The sequence below is a fragment of the Ictalurus punctatus genome, chromosome 12, assembly GCF_001660625.3.
Source record: "Ictalurus punctatus breed USDA103 chromosome 12, Coco_2.0, whole genome shotgun sequence".
NCBI classification, from domain to species: Eukaryota; Metazoa; Chordata; class Actinopteri; order Siluriformes; family Ictaluridae; genus Ictalurus; species Ictalurus punctatus.
Window position 1 is genome coordinate 5,974,725 of NC_030427.2, and position 21,387 is coordinate 5,996,111.

Here is a 21,387-nt window from a genome sequence, read left to right on the forward strand (position 1 = left end):
GGCATTGCACAAACACTGGGCATAGCCAATACAACAGTTTGGAATGATTTCTCATATCCATCTTTTGATCTAAATGCAAATGTCGTTCTGTTCCAATAGGTTTAGAGGGGCCTGTATGTATAAACTGTTTAATTGTGCATTCACCATTATTACAATTATGGGACTGGTGTGTAGGAGTCATAATATTATTATTGTTCAGCCACTAGAGGGCAGTATGCACTGTGGTGGGGTTTGTGTGTAGGTCACCTGTTCACAGCATGTGATAATAACCTTCCCCTAGGTTGAATTAGAGTGGTATGGTGGTGGGAAACATACAGTTCCATTCCAAATCAGCTATGGATAAAGTATTCTACAAAAACTAGTGAAGCAAAGTTTCAGAGGTAACATAGGAGCATGCTTTGCTGTAGATTACATTAGCTGTCTTTCAAATATTATGGGAATAAAGTCCATACAGCATGTAATGATCAGGATTATAGAAAATCCATCTACCAACAAACAAAGTGCATGTTGGTTGATAGACTTTGCACCTGTAATTTTAGAGGAAAATGGAAATCAGCCTCATCAGTATGTGATATCTGGATCTTTTTAATTAAGGTAGTAAGAAATATACAATCAAGAATGACAAGTATCACAGGTAGGAAAAAAAATAAAGCACACTCATTTTACAGTACAAGAAAAGAAGGGTCACAGATTAAATAAAATATACATAATTAAGGCATAAAAAGGAAAGGGTGTGTTGTGGAAATACACAATTTACAATAAAGTAGTTGCAGTTTGTTAAGTAATGTTGCCAGAGGCTGTTGAGGATATAGCAATTGTGCAAGATTCACGGGACTACTGCAAACTCTGTTCAATCAAATCAGCACTTAAATAGAACTTTTTCAACAGCATGAAGTTGGTTAAAAAGGTCTTGCCCAGTAACACACTATCCAAAAATTAAAAGATATTCTAGAAATGATTAGGAAGAAGGTGACTGAAATACATCAGTCTGGGAAGGGTTACAAAGGCTCTGGGACTCCGAAGAACCACAGAGCCATTATCTCCAAAGGGAAAAACTCGGCACAGTAATAAACCTTCACAGAAGTGGCCGACATTCCAAAATTCCTCCAAGAGCACAGCAACGACTCATCCAGGAAGTCACAAAAAGAGCCAAGGACAACATCAAAGGAACTACAGGCCTCTCTTGCATCAATAAATGTCATTGTTCATGACTCCACTATCAGAAAGACACTGGGCAAAAATACCATCCATGGAAAAGTGGATAACCAGTGCTAACCCAGAAGAACATTAAGGCCCATCTGAATTTTGCCAAAACACACCTTGATAATCCTCAAACCTTTTGGGAGAATGTTCTATGGCTTGATGATTCGAAAGTGTTTGGAAGACAGGGGTCCGGTTACATCTGGAGTAAACCAAACACAGAATTCCACAAAAAGAACATCATACCTATGGTCAGGCATGGTGGTGGAAGTGTGATGGTGTGGGGATGCTTTGCTGCTTTAGGGCCTGGGCAACTTGCAATAATTGAGAGAAACATGAATTCTGCTCTCTATCAGAAAATCCTAAAGGAGAATATCCGGTGTCTAGTCCGTAAGTTGAAAATATTTTTTCAAAATATTTTAAATGCTATTTTAATAAAATTAATAAAAATTTGTATAGTTCAAATTGTGCCAAAAACTATGAAAATTTGATCCAGTCCTCATTGTTTTTAGTAAATGTATAAACAGACACTAATTTGTAAAAATGGGTGTTTGCATTTAGAAATAAACATTTAACATCCTTGAGGTTCTTTTTCAGTGACCACTGGCCAGTAGCTTTTGTTCTCTTCATACCATTTAACTGAAAGGAAAGCAGACATTAAAAGACATAAGGCCATGCATGAAATCTGCAGTAAATGTATGTATTTAATTCTTATCTCCATTACCTGCACATGCTGAATATTGATTATATTATATTGGTCTTACAAGAAATATTTCCAAGACTACATGTATGTAACTACATAAGGCTAGACATCAAAACGTTAGCATAAGCTTCTCTATAGCTGCATTTTTACCACTTGAGGAAGGCTGTACAGACATGGCAGTGTAGTTAATAGTTAATGTAATATCAAACTTTACTAGCATTAGTAACTAAAATTAGTGAAATTAATGAAATATCTAAAGTGCAGTCAAAGCACCCATATTTATATTGAAAAATTAATGTTTTTATTTTGTTGTACAGGTTGTTGTTCAAATCTTAAGGCTATGAAAGACAGTTCCATAGTTTGAGCAGTAGTATGACATAAGCAAAGGATGCCCTTACTTGTCCTTCTGATGCCTTCTTCCCATGGGACCTTTGGCTTCCATCCAAGTTTGTGCATTTTATCTGAGATCATGGGGTACCTCAGGTCACTGACAGGTCTAAAATGCAAAAATAAAACCTCAAGTAATAGTTTAAAGTTTAATTAAATTAATTTATATTTGTATAGCACTAATTTGTATAACCCCTAATGTAGGTCTAAATCTACATCCCTTAGGATGTACAGCTTGGTCCATAAGTATTTGTACATTGACAATTTTTATTTTGCCTCTATACACCACCACAATGGATTTTAAATTAAGCAATCAAGATGTGATTGACATGTAGACTTTCATATTTAATTCAAGAGGTTTAACAAAAATATTGTATTAACCATTTAGTAATTACTAAATTATTATTTTTTTTACATAGTCCTTCCATTTTTACAGGCTTAAAAGTAATTGGACAAACTAATAATTATAAATGTAATGATTATTTTTAATACTTGGATGCAAATCCTTTGCATTCAATGACTGCCTGAAGTTTGGAGCAATGGACATCACCAAATGCTGAGTCTCCTCCCCTGAGATGCTTTGCTGTATAATTGCTTGTTCAATTGCTTTGCTTTACTGTATCTGCCTTTAGTTGCTCCTTGTTTGTGGGTCTTACTGCCCTCATTTTTGTCATCAGTAAGTGAAAAGTATGCTCAATTTGGTTGAGCTCTGGTGACAAACTCTGCCATTTAAGAACCAGCCTCCCCAAGACCCAGCATCAGGCCCTCCTTGAGCTATGACAAGACTAGGCCATCTATGCCCTGCTTGAAGCCCAGCTAGGGGACCAGCAAGTGCTCCAGAGCCTGGTCCAGCAGGCAGGAACTCCAGCAGCAGCCCCAGCGGTGCTGGCCTGGCCCACATCACCCTCACAAAGACAGGACCATAAGATGACTCAGAAGCATATTTTTTGAGCGGGTCGCGGAAATGGGCGGCTGCTTGGGTGTAACCTGGGGTGAATCAAAGTGTAACCAGACAACTGTCCATCAAAGCCTGATTCAATGCGGGGCACTGGGAAAATGCACGACTGGTGAAGGTGAGGTGTGTTCATGGGGATATTCATGAATATCCACTCCTGTCCATCATTATTAATTTCCAGGGACAAAAGCATAAAATTTAGGTGGCGTTAATCATCTCACCTCACCCTGAATCATGAACTGGCCAGGTTTTCAGATATTAGTGGGGGAAATATTTGTGGATGGGTCCTACAGTAGCAAAGCACGAGGTTGGATGTGTGCATTGTTGGCTGAAGAGTTGTTGCCTGGGCCGTCAATGTCTGTTCTGGGTCAGGAAAACAAGGAGGGTGGGCTCCATGTCCCTACCCTTAAGGGAAATTCCATTTGAGGATTTCCTTCTGGAGCACACGTGACAAAACCCTCAGGTACACCTTCAAATAAGCGAAAGTAATTGATGGTCAGCAAGTTCAGCCCAACATTTAATAAATCCTTCCCCTACTTTGCAATTATTAAAAATGATTAAAGATCGACTAGAGTTAGTGTCAAGCACCAAATTACTCGCAAAGTGGCAAGGAACCTATCAGTTCACACGGCGAGTTGGAAAAGTTGACTATGGGGTCAGGTGAATGGATAGAGGCATTGCACTTCAAATAGACCATGTCAATCTCCTAAAACTGTGGAGTGAGGCGGTTCCTGTGGCTCTGGCAACAGTGTTTACAGAGAGGGAGGAGCTGGGACTGGAGGTACAGTGGGAGAAATAAGAATTGAACGAGTCAACATTTTTTTTCAGTAAATATATTTCCAATAAGGTTATTCACATGAAATGTTCACAAGACATCAGTATCAACTCAAGAAATCTGAAAATATAAAGAATGCACAACATTTATGTCCATAATGTGGAATGACACGGCAAAAAAAGTATTAACACGCTAACCACTTTATTTAATACTTAGTGGAGAAGGCTTTGATTACACTGACGGCTACAAGACACTTCCTCTATGAAGAAATTAATCAGCCGCAGTATTCAGGTGTGATTTTGGCACATTCTTCTAAACATGTTGTCTTTAAATCTTGTTCAGTTGGATTCGAGTCAGGTGACTGACTGGGCCATTCTACCACCTTGATTTGTTTTCTCTGAAACCAATTGAGATTTTCCTTTGCTGTATGCTTTGGATCATTGTCCTGCTGGAAGCTACACCCACGTCTCATCTTCATCATCCTGGTGGATGGCAGCAGATTCTTCTCAAGAATCTCCCAGTAAAGGGCTCCATTCATCATTCCTTCAATTATATGAAGTCTGCCAGTGCCATGTGATGAAAAACAGCACCACACCATGATGCTTCACCTCCACACTTCACTGTTGGTGTAGTGTTTTTAGGGTGATGTGCAGTGCCATTTCTTCTCCAAACATGGTGTGTAGTATGACAGCCAATAAGTAAAATTTTTCCTCTAATCTGACCAGACTGCACTCTCCCAGTATTTCATAGGCTTGTCCAAATGAGTTGTAGTAAAATTTAAACGAGCTTCAACATGCCTTTTCTTTAGTAATGGAGTCTTGCGAGGTGACCATGAGCAATATTCAATTCAATTTTATTTGTATAGCGCTTTTTACAATAGACATTGTCTCAAAGCAGCTTTACAGAAATATCAACATGGTATACAGATATTAAAGGTGCGAATTTATCCCAACTGAGCAAGCCACTGAGTGGCGACGGTGGCAAGGAAAAACTCCCTAAGATGTTTTAAGAGGAAGAAACCTTGAGAGGAACCCGACTCAGAAGGGAACCCATCCTCAAAATCTAGTCGTCACACAAAAACCTAAGCATAAATTTAATTCTTTTGAAATTCTTTATACCAGTATAAGTTATGTAGCCACAAAAAATAAGTCAATTCCTCTAATTATTATTTACAGACCCCCAGGGCCATATACTGAATTTCTTAGTGAATTTGCAGACTTTGTCTCAAACCTGGTTGTGTCTGTAGACAAAGCATTAATCGTCGGAGACTTTAATATTCATTTTGATAACCTGGAAGACCCTCTAAGAATAGCGGTTGTGTCCATCTTAGATTCAGTAGGGATTAATCAGAACGTAATCGGGCCTACTCATAATGGTGGTCACACTCTTGACCTCATACTAACATACGGACTAAGTATAGAAAATATTATCATTTTTCCGCAGTCTGAAGTTGTCTCAGACCATTATCTTATCTCGTTCATAATACGTATTGATCATAATATTTCCACCTCGTCTCGCTACCGTGTAAAATGTACCTACACTTCAGCTACTGCACCAAGCTTCATAAATAACCTCGCAGAAACATCAATTAGATTTGGATCACCGTCAGATCACACAGAACTCGATCAGGCGACTGAAAGCTTGGAGTCAACACTCCGCTACACGCTAGATAGAGTGGCTCCACTCAAAAGGAAAATAATTAGAGAAAAAAAATTAGCACCCTGGTATAACGATCAAACGCGAACCTTAAAACAGACAACTCGACAATTAGAACGTAAATGGCGTCAAACCAAACTGGTGATATTTCAAGCAGCATGGAAGGAGAGCCTACTGAAATATAGGAAATCTCTTGGCGATGCTAGAAAAATCTATTTCTCCACCTTAATAGGAGACAACAAAAACAATTCTAGATTCCTTTTCAACACAGTAGCAAAATTAACTAGGAATAAAACCACTACAGAGAGAAACACTCAATCATTACATAGCAGTGAAGATTTCATGAAATTTTTCAATGATAAGGTTGAAAATATTAGACGTGAAATACAGGCCATTAAATTAAAACTGGACAGTACTGTAATAAACCCATTACATGACAATGTAGCAATATCAGATCAATGTTTAGAGTGTTTTGCTCCGCTTAGAGAGACCGAACTAGCTGCATTAATCTCTTCAGCCAATTCATCAACTTGCATACTAGATCCCGTACCTACATGTTTGTTTAAACAGATTGGTCCAGTAGTAATTGAGCCACTTCTAAATATAATCAATTCTTCCCTAAGCAGTGGCTATGTACCTAAATCACTTAAATTAGCAGTTATTAAACCCTTGATTAAAAAACCTGATCTTGACCCGTCTCAATTGTCCAACTATAGACCAATATCAAATCTCCCCTTCATCTCTAAGATTTTAGAAAAGGTTGTAGCAAAGCAGTTATGCTCGTACTTAGATAGGAATAACATTCATGAAATATATCAGTCAGGATTTAGACCTCATCATAGCACAGAGACAGCGTTAGTTAAAGTAGTAAATGACCTTCTACTGACTTACGATCAGGGTTGTGTCTCGCTGCTTGTGTTACTCGACCTTAGTGCAGCTTTTGATACTATAGATCACACTATTCTCCTTGATAGATTAGAAAATGTTGTTGGTATTAAGGGAACAGTCCTCTCCTGGCTCAGGTCTTATCTCACCGATCGTTATCAGTTCGTAGATGTAAATGGTGAATTCTCCATGCGTACTGAGGTTACTTTTGGAGTTCCACAGGGTTCTGTTTTAGGCCCACTGCTCTTTACTTTATATATGCTACCCCTAGGTCAAATTATTCGTAAACATGGAATTAGCTTCCACTGTTATGCTGATGATACACAGTTGTATGTTTCAGCGAAGCCAGAGGACAGACATAAGCTTAGTAAAGTTGAGGATTGTGTAAAGGACATTAGACATTGGATGTTAATTAACTTCCTTCTGCTTAATTCTGATAAAACAGAAATACTTTTATTAGGCCCATGTGTAGCTAGAAGTATTCTTTCTGATCACATGGTTACTCTGGATGGTCTTTCTGTTTCATCATGTGCAGCAGTTAAAGACCTTGGAGTGATTATTGACTCCAGCCTATCATTTGATGCTCATGTAGATAATATTACTAGGATAGCCTTCTTTCATCTCAGAAATATTTCTAAAATAAGAAACATATTGTCACTACATGATGCGGAAATACTAGTTCATGCATTCGTCACCTCTAGATTAGATTATTGTAATGCCATACTGTCTACATGTTCCAGTAGGAATATAAATAAGCTCCAATTAGTCCAGAATGCAGCTGCTAGAGTCCTAACTAGAACTAGAAGATACGACCATATCACACCGATATTATCAATACTGCATTGGCTCCCAGTAAAATCTCGCATTAATTATAAAATACTCTTATTAACCTATAAAGCACTAAATGGTCTCGCGCCACAATATCTAAGCGACCTTTTGGTTTTATATGATCCGCCACGCCTACTTAGATCAAAAGATGCAGGCTATCTGACGGTACCTCGAATAGTGAAGGCTACAGCAGGGGGAAGAGCTTTCTCTTATAGGGCCCCACAGTTATGGAACAGTCTTCCTATTAGTGTTCGGGACTCAGACACAGTCTCAGTGTTTAAGTCTAAGCTTAAAACGTATTTGTTTACTCAAGCCTACCCTGACTAGATTCTGTTCTACTTTCTCCCTCTCTCCTTTCGCCGAGCCCCACACGAATTTATGGAGATACTAGAGATCCAGATCCTTTCTGCCTCTGGATGGAGCTCAAATCTTCTTTAATTCCAGACTGCTGGGACTACGGCTGCTCTTAACGCCATACAGACTTCATATAAATCCATAATGAACTTTTTCACAATATCTGTTGTTACCCAGATGAGGATGGGTTCCCTTCTGAGTCGGGTTCCTCTCAAGGTTTCTTCCTCTTAAAACATCTTAGGGAGTTTTTCCTTGCCACCGTCGCCACTCAGTGGCTTGCTCAGTTGGGATAAATTCACACCTTTAATATCTGTATACCGTGTTGATATTTCTGTAAAGCTGCTTTGAGACAATGTCTATTGTAAAAAGCGCTATACAAATAAAATTGAATTGAATTGAATTGAATTGAATCCTCATCTGGGTAACAACAGTTAGTGTGAAAAAGTTCATTATGGATTTATATGAAGTCTGTATGGCGTTAGGAGCAGCCGTAGTCCCAGCAGTCTGGAATTAAAGAAGATTTGAGCTCCATCCAGAGGCAGAAAGGATCTGGATCTCTAGTATCTCCATAAATTTGTGTGGGGCTCGGCGAAAGGAGAGAGGGAGAAAAAAGATAATTATGACTGCGAAGTAGTAGAACAGAATCTAGTCAGGGTAGGCTTGAGTAAACAAATATGTTTTAAGCTTAGACTTAAACACTGAGACTGTGTCTGAGTCCCGAACACTAATAGGAAGACTGTTCCATAACTGTGGGGCTCTATAAGAGAAAGCTCTTCCCCCTGCTGTAGCCTTCACTATTCGAGGTGCCGTCAGATAGCCTGCATCTTTTGATCTAAGTAGGCGTGGCGGATCATATAAAACCAAAAGGTCGCTTAGATATTGTGGCGCGAGACCATTTAGTGCTTTATAGGTTAATAAGAGTATTTTATAATTAATGCAAGATTTTACTGGGAGCCAATGCAGTATTCATAATACCGGTGTGATATGGTCGTATCTTCTAGTTCTAGTTAGGACTCTAGCAGCTGCATTCTGGACTAATTGGAGCTTATTTATATTCCTACTGGAACATCCAGACAGTATGGCATTACAATAATCTAATCTAGAGGTGACGAATGCATGAACTAGTATTTCCGCATCATGTAGTGACAATATGTTTCTTATTTTAGAAATATTTCTGAGATGAAAGAAGGCTATCCTAGTAATATTATCTACATGAGCATCAAATGATAGGCTGGAGTCAATAATCACTCCAAGGTCTTTAACTGCTGCACATGATGAAACAGAAAGACCATCCAGAGTAACCATGTGATCAGAAAGAATACTTCTAGCTACACGTGGGCCTAATAAAAGTATTTCTGTTTTATCAGAATTAAGCAGAAGGAAGTTAATTAACATCCAATGTCTAATGTCCTTTACACAATCCTCAACTTTACTAAGCTTATGTCTGTCCTCTGGCTTCGCTGAAACATACAACTGTGTATCATCAGCATAACAGTGGAAGCTAATTCCATGTTTACGAATAATTTGACCTAGGGGTAGCATATATAAAGTAAAAAGCAGTGGGCCTAAAACAGAACCCTGTGGAACTCCAAAAGTAACCTCAGTACGCATGGAGAATTCACCATTTACATCTACGAACTGATAACGATCGGTGAGATAAGACCTGAGCCAGGAGAGGACTGTTCCCTTAATACCAACAACATTTTCTAATCCATCAAGGAGAATAGTGTGATCTATAGTATCAAAAGCTGCACTAAGGTCGAGTAACACAAGCAGCGAGACACAACCCTGATCGTAAGTCAGTAGAAGGTCATTTACTACTTTAACTAACGCTGTCTCTGTGCTATGATGAGGTCTAAATCCTGACTGATATATTTCATGAATGTTATTCCTATCTAAGTACAAGCATAACTGCTTTGCTACAACCTTTTCTAAAATCTTAGAGATGAAGGGGAGATTTGATATTGGTCTATAGTTGGACAATTGAGACGGGTCAAGATCAGGTTTTTTAATCAAGGGTTTAATAACTGCTAATTTAAGTGATTTAGGTACATAGCCACTGCTTAGGGAAGAATTGATTATATTTAGAAGTGGCTCAATTACTACTGGACCAATCTGTTTAAAACTGTGGGGCTCTATAAGAGAAAGCTCTTCCCCCTGCTGTAGCCTTCACTATTCGAGGTACCGTCAAATAGAGTGCGTTGCCTTTTATTTTCTCTGTGACGATGGCACCTGCTGCCTCCAATTGTTTCTGGAGCTCTTTCCAAGTGGTCCTTGGCTCTTGGACTACTCTTATGACTATTCTTCTGACTCTACTTCTGACTCTACTTCTGATATTAATTTGCACAGATAGGAGGTATAATTACTTACTGATTTCAGCTGGTTTCTTGCCTTACCTTGCCTTGGAGAACTACTTTTTCTTAGCACGTTCAATACTTTTTTCCTGCGTCATTCCATTTTATTACACATAACTTTATTGATGGACTTTAATTTTGTGAATTCTTTATATTTCTTAATTTCTTGAGTTAAATACTGATGTCTGGTGAAAATTTCATGTGAATAACCTCATTGGAAATATATTTACTGAAAGAAAAAAAAAAATGTTAACATGTTCACAGGCTGCCAGGTTGCAGGAGGAATTTTCTGATGTGGTTTTCCTCTACCTGGTTGCACCAACCTGACAGAACATCACATTGAGAGTCCTCCAGATATGGTTGTACACAGCCACCCATACCGGCTCCCTGAACACAAGAAAAATGTGGTTCGGGATGAACTCAACGCTATGCATGACATGGGGGTAATCGAAGAGTCCCACAGTAACTAAAGCAGCCTGGTGGTCTTGGTGCCCAAGGCAATGGGTCAGTCCGTTTTTGTGTGGACTTTTCAAAAGTCCACGGTGTGTCTAAGTTTGACATATCCAATGCCTCACATTGATGAACTGTTCAATCAGTTAGGCAAAGGGGTATTGGCAGAGTCCCTTGACCCCAATATCTCATGAAAAATACAACCTTTTCCACTCTGTTCAGGTTACACCAGTTTGCCATACTTCCAGTTATTTGGCGCCCCAGCAACGACTCATGGACAGAATCCGCCACCCACTCAATGTATATGCTACTGCTGCAGGGATTAATTTGTGCCGGAACAAGCCGGATACGGAACCTCCGAATTTAGATCCAGCGCCTGTTTTGGTGGATTCCCCATCTCATGCGACAGTGAAAGACATTCATGCTGACCTGTAGCCTACATATGTTTCATGAAAAATCAAGTATAATAATGATAATGTAGTCAATAACTTGCTATATACCTTTTAAATGTAAAACAATAATAATAACAGTAAGAAATGAGCTATATGCAGTGTGTAGTCCATGCCATGTTATGGAGGTGATCGATTCAATTTTACTACTAAAACTATTCCTATTTCCATGGTAATAAATGACTTCCCTTTTGTAATTGGTGGACTTGTGTGTGTTTCTGTGAGGTGGGAGGGGAGGGGAAGTTTCATATTTTCAATTGGAGATATGGAACGATGGCGAAAAAATATTCTTAATTTACATGCGGTCAATACTGTTCCGATTTCAAGTGCAGAGTGTGAGAGGGGTTTTTCCTCAAATGAACTTAATTTGCAATGCCAAACGGGCATCTCTCAACACCTCCACAATTTCATCGCTTCTATTTCTCTGCCTTGCTGGACCTCCACTATCTCAGTTTAACCGCATTCCATATACAAGGTCATGGATTTCAGAAGAACACAGGACTACAAAAGACACCAGAAGCAAAGCACGAAAGATGGTCTATTTTAAACAACTAAAAGGAAAGGTAAGTGCCACATTATCTTAATTTACTGTGGCCCTGCTTGTGTTGATTACATTGTTTCTGTTTTGACAGTTGATTCAAGTTGTTAATCACTTGAGTTGGTCCGCTAATGTGATTGCTCAAATGTTACTTCTCCCTCCCCTAATCACTTGACAGATTGATCTCATACTATGTTCCGGGACCCTGCTATTTACAAATTAAGCATTACACTGCTGCCTTAGATGACAATCATTTATAGTAAATAATTGGCAGCAGCACTTGCAACATCTGGGGCTATCGTGAGATCCTTGAGACAGGCAGGACTCACACTGAACACAAAGAACTGTATAATTGGGCAGGTGGAATATGGTATCTGGGCTTCCACTTGGGTCATGGGTAGGTGCATCCCCAAATGGATAAGATAGCAGCGATTGCAGCCTGCCCTACACCCAAAACCAAAAAATCTTGAGGTAAAACCTCTGTATTTACGTTCATGAAGGCGACTCTTGATTGTCGACTGTGACAATGATACGCCTACCTCCATGAGTGTGTTCTTGACTTGGCCAGATGTTAAGGTTTTTTCCCCCCCCCCATCAAGGAAAGAATTCTGCAATCATCCACTGTTGTTGTCTTGTGTGGTCTTCCCGGCTTCTTGGTGGTGTTGAGTTCACCAGTGTATTCTTTCTTTTTAAGAATGTACCACATTGCTGATTTGGCCACTCCTAAAGTTTCTGCTATCTCTCTGATAGGTCAGTTTTATTTTTTCAGCCTAACGATGGCCTCATTCACTTGCATTAACACCTCTTTGGACTGCATATTGAGCATTCCCGTGAACAGGTACCAAATGCAAATGTAACTAGACCTTTTATCTCCTTAATTAGTCATGAAATAACAAGGAAACAGGCCACATCTGGCACCAGTCTTCCTGATTACAGCAACAGTTCTTAGGGACAAGTCTACAGTATCCATGTGATATTATCCACTGAAAATAGGGTGTGACTTGGGCATAAACTGTTTTTAGGAAGTGCAAACTTTAGGGTATCCATATGAGCATGAACAACAAAAAAGATATACACTATATGGGCAAAAATCTTTGGACACCTAACCATCACGCCTTCTAGACTTTGAAGCATTGTAGTGGGAATTTGCCCATTCAGCCACAATAGCATCAGTGAGGTCAGGCACTGATTTTGGGCGAGGAAGCCTGGGGTAGTCACGACTCCTGTTCATCCCAAAGGTGACGCTTTGTCTACTTTTAGGACTTGTGTGAAATTCTGATGATGGTTTAGGTAATATTTATGCAGATATATAGAAAATTCTAAAGGGTTCACAAACTTTCAAGCACCACTGTAGGTGTACAGTTAGAGGCTATAGCATATTTCCATGCATACATAAATCCTCTTTCTCTTCATTAGTGCTCAGTTTCTGACCACAGCACATTGTAGGATGAATATGTTTGTGTAGGATGAATTGTTTGTGCCAGCACCACACACATACACGTGAGTAAATATGTATAGCCATGGTTCTCAAAGTGTCCCTGATCTTTTTATTTATTTATTCAATTACTGTGGTGCAAATCAAAACCAACCATTATCAATGTTATTATATTCACTATTACTGGGCTTCATTTAAGTCACGTTTGCATAACCAAACAAAGCTAAATATTTTCTGCCGGATTTACACAAATTTCAGAAATGTTGATTTTCTTCGTACTTGCATGCCTATGTTGATCACCCGTAAGGTCCGAAACGAGTTCCCAACACAGTGCAATTGTATTTAGTGATGCCCACAAAACTGCATAAAAGTTTAAGTGCACAGTCAGCTGGAAGCATGAAATGAACGATGAGAGTAAAGGCAGAAATGGAAGCTGCTTTGACTCACCTGGATGCCAATAACAATATTCAATAATTTTTATATAAATAATAATAAGTAGGTGCTAAATCTTCTATCAGCTGTGGCATAAGTATGTGCAGAAAGACTGGGCTGTCCTCCGTTATTACACAGCTTAAAATCTTTTGTCATAATTGAATGACTGCTTTTACTTGTCTTAATTTATGGGTTTGTGTTGGATTGCTTTTTTTCTTTAATATTCTTTAATTAATTGCCAATAATAAACTCAGCAAAAAAAAAAAAAACCCATCCCTTTTTCAGGATACTGTATTTTAAATATAATTTGTAAAATCCAAATAAGCTTTAAACATCTTTATTGGAAAGGGTTTAAACAATGTTTTTCATGCTTGTTCAATAACCATAAACAATTATTGCACATGCACCTGTGGAACAGTCCTTAAGACACGAACAGTTTACAGGCGGTAGGCAAATAAGATCACAGTTACAATAACTTAGGACACTAAAGAGACCTTTCTACTGACTCTGAAAAACACCAGAAGAAAGATGCCTAGGGTTCCTTCTCACCTGCATGAACATGCCATAGGCCTGCTGCAGGGAGGCATGAGGACTGCAGATGTGGCCAGAGCAATAAACTGCAATGTCTGTAATGCAAGATGCCTAAGACAGTGCTACAGGGAGACAGAAAGGACAGTTGATCATCCTTGCAGTGGAAAATTACACGTAACCATGTGTCCCCCCCAGATCGAGAACTTGCAAATGCCTTGGTGGAAGGGTGGAATAACATCTCACAGCAAGAACTGACAAATGTGGTGCAGTTCATGACGATGAGATGCATTACTTAAAGCAGCTGGTGGCCACTAGACTTGGGGTACTCGAGCCCGGACTTGAGTCGATTATGAAAGAACTCGGACTTGTCACGCACTCAGGTAAATTTGTACTCAAACTTGACATGGACTTTTACTTTTACTTGAGAGACATGGACTTTGACTTTTACTTGAGATTTTTAAAAAACAAAACATTAACCTTCACTACATTTAACTTTAATCACTTTTGCAGAGTAAAAAAAATATAAAGATGCATTTAAACATGGAAGACTAAGATTAGAACTTTATTTTGAATCTACTCATTTGACTGAATAACTTCAGTAAATTTAATAAGAATCCCTGTATGTGTCATACAGTGAAGTCTATCTTATTTTACATTGAATTGTTTTATTCAATTTCTGTAGTATTTCTTACTGAATACTACTGATATTTTTGACCTACCTGAGAAAATGTATAGTTATCATGAAATAAGATTGTAGTCATATCACCCAGACCTAATCATTAGCATTTGGTGATTCCAGTCTTGAATTTCATGTAAAATGTGAAATGTACTTCTTAATGTAGTAAATATCATAAATCCTGCTGATAGGGATTTTTTATTTTAGTAATTATGATTATTATTATTTATTTAATTTTTTTTTAAAAGAACAGAGCTGTGTTCAGAAATGAGTTTGTTGTCATTCATAGACAGATTAAAAGCAGTAATAAAGCATGAAGTTTGTTATGACATTCTGCTAAATGTAACTCTACTCTGTACTCTTTCAGCCTATATAACTGTGGGGGAGAGGCATCAAATCCTTGAAATGTCAACTTGAACTGGAGGACAATATAGTGTGATACAATAACAAAACAGGTTCATTTGTATTTTCATACACTTGTAATATAATGAAAGTTTTACATATACCTCTATATCCCTTTTTTCTTTGAAACCATTTTTTCATAGGAAACTAGCTGAGGTGCTGATGACAAGAAATAAAAATATTAAATGGCAATGGCAAGATGTAATTGTGGTATTTTTTTGTAACATTTATGTTGCCATTGGTTTGTGAAGGTTAAAATATTAATTATACAGCTCAGCGTTGAGTTTACAGTTGTAATTTCAAATCTTTTTTCAATTTAATTACTTTCTGGAATCGGCCAGAGTCGATTCGGACTCGGCCATTAAGGACTCGGACGTGAGTCCAACTCTGCCCCTTTTGGACTTGGACTCAATTGGTTAAGCACTTGGTCTCGACTCGAACTCAAAAAAGGTGGACCCGGACCCAACACTAGTGGCCACACCAGATACTGACTGTTACTTTTGATATTATTCCATTTCTATTCGTCAAATGTCGGTGAAACTTGTTCAGTTGAATCTTTTTATGTTAATATAAATATTTACACATGTTAAGAAATTTGCTAGAAATAAAAGCAGCTGATGTGAGAGGACGTTTCTTTTTTTTGCTGAGTTTATGAAAAAGATTGATTTTCACACACTGAATTAACGTAGTATTATTAGTCCCTGACCTAGTGAACTAGCATGAGGATGTATTTTTGATAAAGACTCCAAAATACTTCTATAAGTCACTCTGGACAAGGGTGTCTGCTAAATGCTGTAAATGTTGGCTAATAAAAACACACAATTTACACTTATTTAAATGTAACTAAAGTATATTCCACATATAAAAGTGCCATGACATGAAGACAATCAAGTTAAGTTATACATTTGTTAGTCTTCTTAACGTGTAAATTTACACTTACGAGTAGAATACGAATGTTTTTTCCCCCCGAATTTACTAGATTTTCATGAATACCAAATTTCCTGTGTAAAGAGTCTTAACCCAGCTTCATTAGCTATATAATAACTATTTCACTGATCAATTTGATCAATTTATATTGGTTTAATCCAAACATCAGTAACTCAAACAAGTCCTATAAATAATATAAACTGTAATTTAGTGAAAAGTTTAATGAAAATGTTCTGTGTATGTGATTGAAGAATAAGAATACAGTTATTTTAGGGCCAATAAATTGGCAAAAAAAAATTTACACAATTAAATAATACACTTATTTTCCATTTAAATAATCTTCTTAAATTTGTTCATATAAAAACTTGTGCTGAGGCAGTATGTGGATCATTATGATTATTTTGTCACACTTAGAAAGGTCTCTGGATGCAAAAGGTTTGAGAACCCCTGGTGTACATGAACAAATGGACCATAGAAGGTAACTGTATACCTATAAAGTGTGCCTATCTACAAAATGAGTGAATTAGTGAATCTATACCCAAGTATACCTAACAAATGGGCCACTGACTGTATTATTAGCCTTGTACACACAATCAGCCTATATAAATATTTTATGAAGATATATTATAATCGTATACAAAGAATTGTTTCATACACACCTATCATCAACAAATAGTATCCAATCATCCAACTTGTCATTAGAAGCAGTTTTCACCTAGGAAATAATTACAATAGTAATTATTATATAATAATAAGTAATATAATAAATTGCACAGATATAAATGTTAGATGAGCTTTAAAACATTTAGTTTATTTTATATGCTTACACATTTGCATTAACAATCTAATTAGGTTAGTAAACCTTCAGATAAAAAAAAAGCCAGCCATTATCTACTGATTGTTACATTCCTATTGATTATATGTACAGCTCAAAGGGTGGCTAAAGAATGAACAGGTAAGAAAACATCATAGATAAACAGAAGCCCAAAAGGGTCTGTACCACAAAGACAAGAATGCTACCAAATTTCAAACAGGTGGCCAGGGCAGACCAGCATATAATCGGGACAGCTCTGTCAGCAAAAAAGTGTATTTACAATATGAAATATCTGAGAGGAGCCCTCAGCATCACCAGGCACCCCACACACCCAAAAACCACTACCTGTTTACCCTACTGCCTTCTGGTTGGAGGTATCAGACTATTCAGTCATGATCAACCAGACTGAAAAACGTCTACCCCAGAATTTTATCAAAGAATGTTATGATCTACAAGAATATTATCAAATTTCTTCAGTGCATATACACAATGTAGGTGCTGTTTATATAGAAGAGAAAAAATGCTGAGAGGAGTGCGGCCATGTAAAATCTGACTAAAGAAATTACCATTTTCACCAGGTCTCTAGCCAGCTGTATGATTGCAATTTCAAAGTTGGCTGCAATGTTGTAAATCTCTCCAATGATTCCCCTCTTCATGAGTATCAAGAGTGCCTCAGTCACATCATCTACATAGAGAAAGTGACGGGACTGGAGGCCTGTCCCCTGAATAGTGCTATATGGAAGAGAACAGAACTCGATTTGCTTAGGTAATAGTTATTTTAATTCCAGTGTAAGGAATACAGTCTCACCATTTTTGGTCCTGTTGTAAGAGAAATAGAAATCTTGGAATAACCTGTAAAAAAAAAAAATCAAGACAAAAACAGCTACACGTTTAATGATTACTCATAAAGGTGAAGAAAACACTTAATAAAATGCAACATTTTGCATACCTTTTCGTGATACTGCCGTGGTCCATATACATTACTGCTCCGTGCAATTACTACAGGGAACTAAAATATATACAAGATAACAAAACACTGAAACCTCAGTGAAATATGAGCAATATGATGAATAAACAGTGAGGACACTATATTCACCAATGATATTTTAATACCTTGTGATTTTTCCAGTACGACATCACACTGTTTTCAGCTGCAGCTTTTGATGTTGAATATGGATTGGTTGGCCGTTTTGGGCTCGACTCATCAAAATACTGCCAAAAGAAGATAACCAGGAATAAACAGGTTACATTTTAACCAAAGGAAAGGACTTTCCCAAAAAGGCATGACTAATATGATAGGCTCACCACTTCACTCACAGTTTTGATCCTGTCAAAATGATCATGCATTTCAACACAAGTGCTTGCTAGTGACATCTGGTAGGCAAAACAATGAAACATAGCTCCTTATACAATATTAATACTAAAAGTTCTTGTGAATAGACAACCTTACCTGTTTATAGGAGTTCAAAATTTCTACAACTTCAGAACACCCTTGTTTCTTTGATGGGTCTTTAAATACAAAGTATCGCTGTATTGCTAATTAATGTAACTAACTCAAACCACTATTTCCTCAAATTTAGGCTTCCCAAGTGAATTCCCACAGAGTGAACCATTCATGCAGAATCTACTTTTAAACACAGTGAACATGACCCCCATTTGAATGTAACACTAGTTAAACTTGCTAACCCATCAATGTTACTTCTGTAATTTACAATCCTGGTACTAAAAAAAATATATAAGAAAATAAGTTCCACTACTGAATGGCTTTGAATACTTATCCATACTACTTCCGACTGTGTGACTAGACAATATAATAAGCATTAAGGCGTTCCTAACAAAATTCAATTAATTAGTGTACATTTGAATCTAAAGACACTAATTTGAGCTTACAGGCAACTAAGAACTATGTTCACTGAAGTGCGACTGACCTTGTCCAGACTGTCTCCATACACCTCATCGGTGCTCATATAGATGAACTTTTCAACTCCAGATTCAAATGCTGCTTGGAGTAGTAGAGTTGTGCCAGCTGCATTTACATGCATGAACTGGGATGGATACAGGAAGGAATTCTCTAAGGGATATTTGAAAACATATGCAAAGGTATCAGGAATGACTACCGCCTGTATTATGTAATAAAATCTCCAGACCATTACTCACCAACGTGTGATTGAGCAGCACAATGAAAAACAATGTTTATATTTTCAGTAGAAAAGATATGATCAATAAAATATTGGTCACATACATCCCCCTGTTGTGAGAAGGATAAAAAGTAATTAGAAGTTGGAGATCAGGAATTTTACACATCAAACCACTGTTAATTGTTAGATAATTTAGTGCATACAAAATATTTTGTAGCAAACAAGCAAACAGTTTAAAAATGAGGAAAAATTTATCATAAAATTAAAGAGCAAAATTGATGTTACCCGACCTTTTTTTTTTTAAAGCATCACTAATAAACAGGATGCTAGTGAACATAAACTGACTAAGCAATGTCCCGATCTTGGTACATTTACTGAAGAAGAGAAAAAAAAAAAAAAAAAAAAAAAAAAAAAAAAAAAAACAGTACTACTTCGGATTTTGAGTATGTTCAAATGGATTCTTAAGTTTCTCCTCCCATTGTCCCAAACCTTATAGGTATATTTGGCATTATTGCAGTTTTCAAATATGATTATCAACCATCAGTGAATATATACAGTGAGGGAAAAAGTATTTGATCCCCTGCTGATTTTGTTTCTTCCATTTGCGAATAATCGCACCAACTGTTGTCACCTTCTCAACAAGCTGCTTGGCAATGGTCTTGTAGCCCATTCCAGACTTGTGTAGGTCTACAATCTTGTCCCTGACATCCTTGTAGAGCTCTTTGGTCTTGGCCATGGTGGAGAGTTTGGAATCTGATTGATTGATTGCTTCTGTGGACAGGTGTCTTTTATACAGGTAACAAGCTGAGATTAGGAGCACTCCCTTTAAGAGTGTGCTCCTAATCTCAGCTCGTTACCTGTATAAAAGACACCTGGGAGCCAGAAATCTTTCTGATTGAGAGGGGGTCAAATACTTATTTCCCTCATTAAAATGCAAATCAATTTATAACATTTTTGACATGCATTTTTCTGGATTTTTTTGTTATTCTGTCTCTCACTGTTCAAATAAATCTACCATTAAAATTATAGAATGATCATTTCTTTGTCAGTGGGCAAACGTACAAAATCAGCAGGGGTTCAAATACTTTTTTTCTTTAACTGTACACAGCTCTAAATGGTCAATCAGCCTATTGAGGCATGTCATTGATCCACTATATGTAAATGATATTGTTTAGTTAGCAACCTTGCAAGCAAAATCAAAACTCTGCCATGGAGTAACAAAGTAGAGAAAGAAAATTAAGGCAAACTGAGAAGCTTTGCAAAATTGGATCGTAAGGAGGATGAGGAAGGCTCAGCTTTTTCTGAACAACTCTCTACACACGGATCCATTCAAGCATCCACTTTAGTCTGGCATTTGTGGAATAAAGAATCTTCATGGACATAATCACTCAGAAAGCTGGTACACACAGTAACACAGTAGCAATATCGTTCTTTAAACAGCCTAATGAATGTTGATCGCAGTGTGAAGAAAGGTTGGCCACAATACAAACATAAGTGCAAGACTTACCTGAATGAATTTGTAAGTACTTGTGTTCTCAAGATAAATTAGATTCTTCAAACTTGAACAATAATTCAACTGAAACAAATAAGATAGAATATCTTAATAAATTCTATTTAAAAAAACAATGGCTGATGCACTCAGATAAGTGCTCATGTGGTTATACATAAACTGAATAAGAAAACTCACTGAATCAACATTGATGATTCGCCACAGAGGATATCTTGCAGCCAAAAGTAAGATCAGATGTGACCCACTAATTGGGGGAAATAAATAATTAATGTTGCCCATCAACAAAGCAAAATATAATGCATATTAATAAATAAATAAATAAATAGATAGATAGATAGCACTTACATGAACCCAGCTCCCCCAGTAACAAGAACAGTCTTACAGGCCAGCTGTGGTTTGTTGCTGACGTCATCGCTCTCACTTTTAACTGACATTTCCTCTACAAAGTTCTTCAAATTCTTTGAATATTTTAGTTAGTTTAGAGCAAGTGATCTTTTCCTCTGTAAAATTTTACCTCGCAACAACCTCTCCATGAAGCTGTGGTCCACCATCTCAGTCGATTTCAATGTACCAAGGCTAAGTCTAATTGACAGTAATAAGTAGAAGATGGAAAAACAACACAAGTAACAGATCACTGTAGCCTACAGCTATCGTGCTATGCATAACACATAGTACACAGTTACATAGCTAACACTCTAAAATATTCAACGTATTCACTGTAAGTCTCTTCACTCTCTGATGACTAGACACATATTCCCTCGCAATAACTAAACCGTGCTGTCAGTTAATAAAGTTTATTATATCAAAAAACGATATACCTTCGTAGGTGGTGTATGGCCACCGTCACAAGCAATCTTTCCGACACATTTAAACGCTTTCCGGCAGTGTTGACACGTATCGTCTTTACTGCCAGCGTTGCCCCAAATCGTCTTCCCTCCTTCACTGCATTATCATTGGCTCTACTACTGCGCGCGCTCGAAATCCTACT

The 21,387-nt window shown here is 37.5% G+C and overlaps 1 protein-coding gene across 2 annotated transcripts; it reads right to left on the bottom strand.

The window, feature by feature from the left end:
• Positions 1-565: 565 nt before the first annotated feature.
• On the bottom strand, positions 566-21,330 carry LOC108273204 (dTDP-D-glucose 4,6-dehydratase). Of its 2 annotated transcripts, XR_006983403.2 has the most exons (14): positions 21,218-21,330; positions 20,745-20,981; positions 20,577-20,643; positions 20,397-20,465; positions 18,909-18,999; positions 18,680-18,822; positions 17,865-17,963; positions 17,701-17,760; positions 17,560-17,603; positions 17,318-17,483; positions 16,597-16,652; positions 13,951-14,054; positions 2,302-2,399; positions 566-1,839 (listed from the first exon to the last, which is right to left on the bottom strand). XR_006983403.2 is itself a non-coding variant. In XM_017482312.3 (13 exons), the coding sequence occupies exons 2-13, from the start codon at positions 20,831-20,833 to the stop codon at positions 1,772-1,774; spliced, it is 1,050 nt and encodes a 349-aa protein (XP_017337801.1). In that variant the 5' UTR covers positions 20,834-20,981; positions 21,218-21,329; the 3' UTR covers positions 566-1,771. The 2 variants fall into 2 exon arrangements, 1 of the variants encoding a protein (XP_017337801.1); XM_017482312.3 differs by lacking the exon at positions 13,951-14,054 and having other exon boundaries at positions 21,218-21,329.
• Between the last annotated feature and the right edge of the window lie 57 nt (positions 21,331-21,387).

Coding starts and splice junctions, on each gene's coding strand:
- LOC108273204 (XM_017482312.3), bottom strand. CDS start 20,833: ATGTCAGTTAAAAGTGAGAGCGATGACGTCAGCAACAAACCACAGCTG. Junction 18,823..18,908: donor TGCTGCTCAATCACACGTTG/GTGAGTAATGGT, acceptor AATATCCCTTAG/AGAATTCCTTCCTGTATCCA. Junction 17,761..17,864: donor CGTACTGGAAAAATCACAAG/GTATTAAAATAT, acceptor TATATATTTTAG/TTCCCTGTAGTAATTGCACG.